Source organism: Stegastes partitus, unplaced genomic scaffold (genome assembly GCF_000690725.1).
Source record: "Stegastes partitus isolate 25-593 unplaced genomic scaffold, Stegastes_partitus-1.0.2 Scaffold314, whole genome shotgun sequence".
NCBI lineage: Eukaryota > Metazoa > Chordata > Actinopteri > Pomacentridae > Stegastes > Stegastes partitus.
Genome location: NW_007578045.1, coordinates 336,994 through 344,720, shown reverse-complemented (window position 1 = coordinate 344,720; position 7,727 = coordinate 336,994). Strand labels below are relative to the sequence as shown.

General features: G+C 40.9%; 2 protein-coding genes across 2 annotated transcripts in view; both read left to right on the top strand.

Moving 5' to 3' along the window:
• The first annotated feature begins 616 nt into the window (after positions 1-616).
• nsmce4a (NSE4 homolog A, SMC5-SMC6 complex component) lies at positions 617-7,721 on the top strand. The gene is made up of 11 exons (XM_008283463.1): positions 617-679; positions 1,348-1,562; positions 1,669-1,749; positions 3,210-3,340; positions 3,733-3,884; positions 5,848-5,947; positions 6,234-6,324; positions 6,405-6,499; positions 6,602-6,650; positions 6,741-6,826; positions 7,360-7,721. Exons 2-11 carry the CDS (start codon positions 1,358-1,360, stop codon positions 7,423-7,425), a joined length of 1,056 nt encoding a protein of 351 aa, XP_008281685.1. The 5' UTR covers positions 617-679; positions 1,348-1,357; the 3' UTR covers positions 7,426-7,721.
• Positions 7,319-7,727, top strand: part of tacc2 (transforming, acidic coiled-coil containing protein 2) — a 53,278-nt gene continuing 52,869 nt past the window's right edge. The window contains exon 1 of the mRNA XM_008283467.1: positions 7,319-7,324. The gene's annotated coding sequence lies outside the window, so the exon portion shown is untranslated. The remainder of the gene's footprint in view (positions 7,325-7,727) is intronic.

Sequence of the window (7,727 nt, the reverse complement as noted above, 5' to 3'; positions counted from 1 at the left end):
GAATAGTGAGAGTTGCCCTATAGACTGATGTCTGCTAGGCATTTTAAGGTAGAAAGGGATTATTTTCTTGAAAAACAAATAAAACAAACTCTAAATATGTAACTTTGATACGCAGATATGACTCTGTAGAGGTTTAATCGATGACCAGAAATAAGCCACAAGACCTCATATTATTATACAAGTTTCTTTGTCTTTATTGATCTGATAAATACTCTGACAGGAGGGGAATTCTAGCACTAAAATTGGATTTTTTAATTAAAAAAAAAAAAAAAAGCGTAATCAACGGTAGTGATTACGGTAATGATAATGCATTCATTTATCACATCATATCATCTTATATCGTACAACTTTTTTCTAGCATTTGTGGTCAAATCCACAACAAATTTCGTCCTAGTGCAGGATGGGTTCAAACGTCAGGATTGCAACATTTTACATCAATACAAAACATGCTTGTAGTTTAAAAACATTAGGGATAAAGGGTGATCATCTTCATCACGCCAAAAGGGGCGACGTTAAAATTATTCGTTCATTTAATGTATTGTTATTATTATGACAGTAGACGCTACCACTGGCAGTTTCACTTTAAGTTTTCGTGAGGATTCCAAAACAAAACTGACTTCGTTTTTGTTGCTGTTCGAAATCCTGCTCCTGGCGCGCCTGGTGTCTAGTCGCTTCACAGGTACGTTGAAGTCATCTAAATGACAGTGGATTGGCTCAGTTTTTAAACAACCAGAACATGCTGTGAGTTTGTTTTCAACCTGATCTTGTCAGGGCCAGAAATTGAAATGTCTTACTGTTCTGTTAAGTTGCTAACACGAGCGGATTCAGTAGCTAACGTCGGCTAACGTTAGCACCAACCAAAGATGCAACTGAAACAAGATATTAAACTGTTCAGCGTTCCGCATTTGCGCTAACCCGGCCTGCTGCGTTACGATGTAATGTAGCCTACCGGATAAGGCTAGAGTTGAATAGTTCTCATTTGGCGCACATGCAGCACTGCATTGGTAATTATAATGCATTATATTAGTCACGATTCATTATTCTCACTTTTTAATGCCAGCTCGACGTTTAAATGCCTGGCCTACCTTGTGTATCCCCTAGAGCCGCGGATTGTTATCTTGATTTTTTCCCTCAAGACATCTTTGGCTGAACTTTAAGAGAACATGTTATGTTGTGTTTATGCATTAAAAACAACGCCACAATACCTTGACAACGAAACAGGGAATCTTCTCGTTTCTATGTTAGTTCCTCAAGGTAGTTATTTAGCTATGGCACTCACAAGCAGAATCGTGCTCCGTTTGTTTTGATCTGTTTTGCGCGTTTCGTGACACACACTTCGTCCGCTAGCTGAACAAAGATGAAGAGAGCCAGAGGTGGCGGAGACGACGAGGCTCCCCGGCAGAACGGATCAGCTGCCAGGAGGAAAGGAGACCCTCCGCACAGTGATGGGGTCGACGCTGGCTCTGACTTCGGTCCAGCTGATCTGCAAGACGCCGACAATGACCCGGGCCTTAGGAGAGAAATCCGGAGCAAATACAGAGACCTCATCAGCTCTGTGCAACGTGAGTAGTTACAGACAGACAGGTTGTTGTTGTGCACACAGAAATTGTTGTTGTTTATTTACCAACAAATCCTTGATGTGTTTCCTCATTGTTTTTTCCCCCCCAGAGAATCGGGAAGACATGCTGAGTCCATCCAACAACAGGCTGACAGAAGTTTTAGAAGAGGCCAACAAACTGTTTAAAGATGGTAGGTGTGAATGTGGGCTGCAGCTTAGTTGCTCCTGTCACATTATTACTCGCTGTTAGAGCATTTTCCACTGCATTATAAAGTCTGCCACCTCTATGGAAACACAGCCTGCAGTTCAGTTGAAAAATAGTGCTTGAGTTTAGTTTTTTTTTTTTTATCACATTACTGTTGGTCAAAGCTGAGGCCTTCAATCCCTTCAAACTCCTGAAGTTTGTGCTTAAGAATTCTTTTACAGAATCTGTTTGAGCAGTTTGTTTTTGGCAAATTTTTGAATGACCCATGTGGAATGTTTTGATTGACTGTGACCATGTTAAGCTTAGACCTCTTTTTACCTGCTAGATCTCCATGGTGACTGATGCCGTGGAGCTAACCTGGTCGGGAGCAGGTTATGTTCAGAGTTTCGGATTTAAATCGGCTGCAAAGAGCCTCTCCCTTAAACCAAATCGTTTACTGACTATTATTGATGAGCGATACAGATTCTCAGCCGAGGGAATGTGTTTTGTCTGCAAACATGCTGAGTTGTGCCTTACTAATATCACTGAATGAAGCCGTGTAGTTACAGTATCATACATTGTACGTATCGCGTTGCCATGGGAACCAGACGTATTTCGTTGGCGATGCAGAAATCACATAAATATGTTTTTATGTTTGGCTCTGATTTGCTGTCAAATCTGTTTACACTGCTACAGAAAATGGATTATCCTACTGGTATTTATTACAGATAATAGTCAATCAACAACATTAATTTCGCTTTGATTTGGCCAAAAATGAACCCTTGTGTGACGTTGATATTTTTGTCACTCAGCCAGTGTTGGCAGATCTGGTGGACCTGCTGTGTTTTTTGGGATTTTTCAACACAGTCAAACAATTTTCTGTTAAAATACTTAACAGATGTTTACTTCATCCCAATTACAAGCAAAATACAGAAACAGCATATACTTGTATGGTTAATATTTGTCCTTTACCTTTCTTCGATCACATTTATAAAAATTAAAGTGCTACTCGCTACAGCCTATATACGATACACGTTGTCTCTGGCCAGGGCTTTCATTTTTGTCGAGCCGGCTTACACAAAGAAAGCCTGGCTATGTCAAACTTGCTTGGTAGTATACTCCTCTAATCAATTTTGTCAGTGAGACAGCACTGGTGTAGTTTTGTAGATGATTTAAAACACAACTGACAAATGAACCTTTCAAACATGCTGGCACGATTTTGGGGTTCGGAGGCTTAACGAGACACAGACAGGCTGCAGGGTTGTGCCTTCAAGAAGCCAAAAATCTGAGCAAGAGTTTGTGTGTTCTCCCCATTACTGGATGCACAAAACCTGAGTGCTGTGGTTTAAATTGGCAATTTATATCATTTATAGTATCCAGAGTAACAATCCATACCTAAATCGCACATCCTCCTCCTCCTGCAGTCCTACAGATCCATCAGTTTGACTTTATTCTGTTCTTTGCCAGTTCGGCAGGCGAGAGAAGCCGCTCTGGATGCTCAGCTCCTTGTTGTGGCCACAGACCTGGGAAAGGAGAAAGCCACGCAGCTGTTTTCTGAGGGGACTGCTTTTGATCCCTCTGCTTTTGCTGAGCATCTTGTGAGTATGTTTACTGTGTGTATCCTTTATGTGCACGCAGTGCTGCTGCATAGAGGATCACAGATGTGCACTATTGAAGGTCTAATGCAGGCTGTTCTGTTCCAAGTCATGCCTGCTGGATTAAGATTCATTAGTCAGACAGAAACACAACTTCAGATGGATGCAAATTGTAAAACATGCCACTTTATGGCAACCCATTAGCCATAATAGCTTAGGAAGAGTAATTCTCAGTTCATTTAAGTGAATAAGAACAGACATAATTGCTATATAAAGGTTTAAAATAAATGTAATAAGCCTCTCATGTAGAAAGACAGACTTTTGTTTCTTAGCGCAAGTAACTTGACATTGCATGCTGCTGTGTTCATGTGGAGATGCGTCTGCTTCTCTAACAGTTGTCTGTCATGGGCATCAACCGATTAGAAGACGAGGAGGACGAGCAACAGAATGGAGGTGCTGTTGACGGCTACCTGCCCCAGGACGCCTGGCACAGAGTGGCCAGAAGAGCAGAGTGCTGTTTCAGGACAGCACCCTCTTTCCACTACATGTGAGTGCCGAAGTACGTTATGTACTAGTAGTGACTTTAGTGCAGAGGAGTTTGCCTGCCATCCTTAAAAACAATGGACTGTCGTGAAAAGAAATGGTGTGGAAATTGTTGCCTTTTTCAACACATTTGGACAAGCAAATATTTAATCTTTCTCTTCAAAATAGTGTGTATTCAGGGCTCCAGACTAGCTTTTTTTGCTCGTAGCACTGGTGCAACTAACTTTCTTATTTGGTCACACCTCCCACCGTGTCACAGGCAAAACACATCATTTGTTGAACATCTGCTTGTCAATAGATGCTACAATTTACAGATGTTCCCTAAACGCCCCACATTGCAGGCAGTGGTAGCTGCTGCTTGGTGGCTGTGATGGGCTCAGACAGGTGTGACCAAAAAATACTTTGAAAAGACTTAAACTGGGGCAATCTAGTGTGAGATTTGTGTTTTTTTTTGTTGTTTTTTTTGTACAATGTGGAGCACACCTACATGTGCTGTTCCTCTCATAGAAAACAGTGAATATAGCTGCGCTCCACATTTCATGAGAAGACCGCAAGTGTAAATACCACAGTCCACCAAAGTTATAAAAGTGCTGCTTTCCACCACTGTGGCTGACTCAGTAGCTGCCTGTGCCGGTTACAGCGACACCAAGACAGCTTAATGACCATCATGCACTCGCACCAATGCGTCCAGTTGAAACTTCAACTTGTACACTCTTAAGAAATAGTCGCAAATGTGACCAAAATGGCACGTCGTTTTCATTGTTGAAATGTATAAAGAAACATATCAGTCACACAGAGAAGTGCGTTTATCAACCTTCCAAAAATTAAAATAAGAATCAGGGGTTTGACATGAGGTGCCAGTAATTAGGGAGTGCTAAGTGGATCCAGTGTGAGGTATTTATTTGAAGGAAATCATTCCACTGGAGGAAAATTGTCAACATGTGGTGTAGATTTTAAATGACTCACGGTTTTTCCAGGACCCAAGAAATTCAGCGCAAACTGTTTGATACAAAAAGAAGTCTCTAAGAACCCTAAAGTTTCATCACAGGCGCTGCAGGTGACTGTTGCAACTGCTGGTGTCAAAGTGCATGTGTTGACAATGAGAAAGAGATTACACAAATTTGACCTGCATAGAAGAATATGCAGTCCAAATAGAACATTAGAGTATAACTACAGTTTGCCAAAAAATGCAAGCGCAAAGATCAAGCCTTTTGAAACAAAGTGTCCTGGACAGATGAATCAAAGATTGTGCTTGAAGATAATGTGAGGCCATCTGTGTGAAAGTTGAAGTTGAACTAGAGGTTTCAACAGGACTGTGATGTTATACGTACTCGAAAATCCTCCAAGGAATGGCTTAAAAAAAAGGACTTTTGTGGAATGGCATAGTCGAGAAAACAAGTCCAGATTTGAGTCCCAATGAAATGTTGTTGGGGGATTTGGAACAGGCGGCACATGCAAGAAAAACCCACCTACATTTTGCAGCTGAAAGAAGTTTGGATGGAAGAGTGGTCGATGTCAGAGACTTGTGGGCGAATATGCAAAAAAATCTGAAAGAAGTTGTTTCATCTTAAGGGGCCAATACTAGGTTCTGAGGCCAGGGGTGTACTCAATTATTCTACACAAGATTTGACATCTATTCATATTTTTGTCCAACAAGTGATTAAAAAAAGCAACATTTTCTTGTGTTTAATTATACCACCTGTATTTTCAAGCGCTGCATCAAAGATGATTAACTGTTCGCTTGTCCAAATCTGTCAAGAAAAGCCTACAGTTTTCAGAGAATGCACTTATTTCCTTACATGACCATAACCTTGTGCAAATTTGACATTTGAAAGTTTTGCACTTAACACCCTCCATCTGGTAATTTGTAGTCTTGTGTTGAAAATGTCCTTTGAGTTTGAACTGGTTTACTATTGCATAGTGTTTTCTGGCTCTGACTTTTTTATGCTGCTGGTTCTTTGCGTCAGGTTTGGGTCATTCCATGCAGAACCCCCTCCTCCAAAGCAAAGGACAGAACGGCAAAGGAAGGCACCCAGCAAGGATGCCAAAAGGATAATGCCTACTCAGGTAGCAAAACTTCCACTTCCGCATGGCTTGTGGACTGGATTGTGACTTTGCAAAATATGTGTTAAGAAAACGATATCTAGGATATTCAGGCGGTCAGAAATAATATTTGTAGTAAACTTTAATAATATAATTGAAATGTATATTTTAGAAAGGAACCATACAAGTTACTTATTAGTCAGTAAAATTGGCTTTATTTCCAAATGAAGGTGTTTTCATTAAAAAAACCTGTTTTTCATTTTAGAATTTTAGACTATGTTTAGATACGTTCATGTCTTTTGTCTCTCAGTTGAAGAAAATGGATGAATCCCATCAAGAAGCGACAGAGAAAGAGGTGGAGAGGATCCTGGGATACCTCAAGAGTTATTACCAAGATGACCGTGAGTTTCAAGGCGACGTCACAGACATCTCATCAACGTGTTAATAATTAGTTGCTGAAGTGCGTCTGTTTCTATCACAGCGACATCACCCATATCGTATTACGAGTTTGTCATTGACCCCAACTCGTTTTCGCGGACGGTCGAGAACATTTTCCACACATCATTTCTAATCAGGGTGAGACATGTGCTGAAGTTGTTTTTTTTTTGTTGTTTTTAATTGAACTTGTGTGCCCTCTACTGACTGTAAGCAGGTGTGACAACAGTGTTTGTGTTTCAGGACGGTTTGGCACGGCTGTATCTGGATAATGCCAAATTGCCTTGTATAGGTAAGAGGGTGCGACGTTTTGCTGTAGCATTCCTACTGTGGACTAATAAGGTAAATTATTTCACCGGTGTTGTGTGTTTTTATGATGCAGCGCCTGTAGAAGAGGGGGAGGTTGAAGCTGGAGTCTCATGCAGCCGTAAACAGTGCATCCTCTCTATCAGCCCGAAGACATGGAAGGTTAGCGGAGGACTTAAGAGCATGTGTCCATGTAGTGTTTTTCAGCATTTTTAAGCGCTTCATGAAAACTGCTGGGATGATCTCACTAAAGCACCACGTTTGATAGAGTAGCATCGCCCCATGTTGTGATCATTTCTGTCTGACATATCGGACAGCTTTGGGATAAACAGACTTGGGCAGGGGAATCCATTTTCTCAGTTTCTCAGGTGAAGAGTCCTATCCATATGATTGGCTGCCTGAAACGGAGCAACAGTGATGATGCCAGCACTTTTCTGAAAACATTTTCTACTAGAAGTGCTCAGAGTGGCTGCTGCACAAAAAGTGTGTGCTCTGAAAAATCCCTCTGGGTGCAGCAGTTTTTCTCTCCGCATACACTCTCTCCTCATTGGGAACAATTAAAAAAAGATGCTGGTGCACAGAAAAGAAACACTGTACAGACACTCAACCTAATCTAGTAACAATACCAGAGCTGCTATTAAATCTCGTTTTGTGTTTGTGGTCATAATTTTGTGCTCTGTTTCTTCTTTCCCCAGGAGCTCATAGATGCCCTCGACATCAAAGACACGATGATTCAGCCTCTAAACACACAGAACGAGTGACAGGCCGTGCTCGCCAAAACCAAATGTTGTTTTTATATGCTACGGTTCTTTTAAAAAAAAGAAAATTGCAAAATCCAAAGGGTGTCCAACCTTTATCAGTGAGATTGTCTACTTTTACTCTTCGTGTTTTGTGTTTCTGCCTTAATTTCTGATGACAGATGAAGCCCTCCTGGGCATGGATGATACCCGTCTTGCACAAATCTGGGGAGACAAACATATCATTCAGTTGCACATTTTGTTTTAATTTTTTACTGTTTTTAAACATTTGATTAATAAAATGATAAGAAAGAAGAGAATGCCAG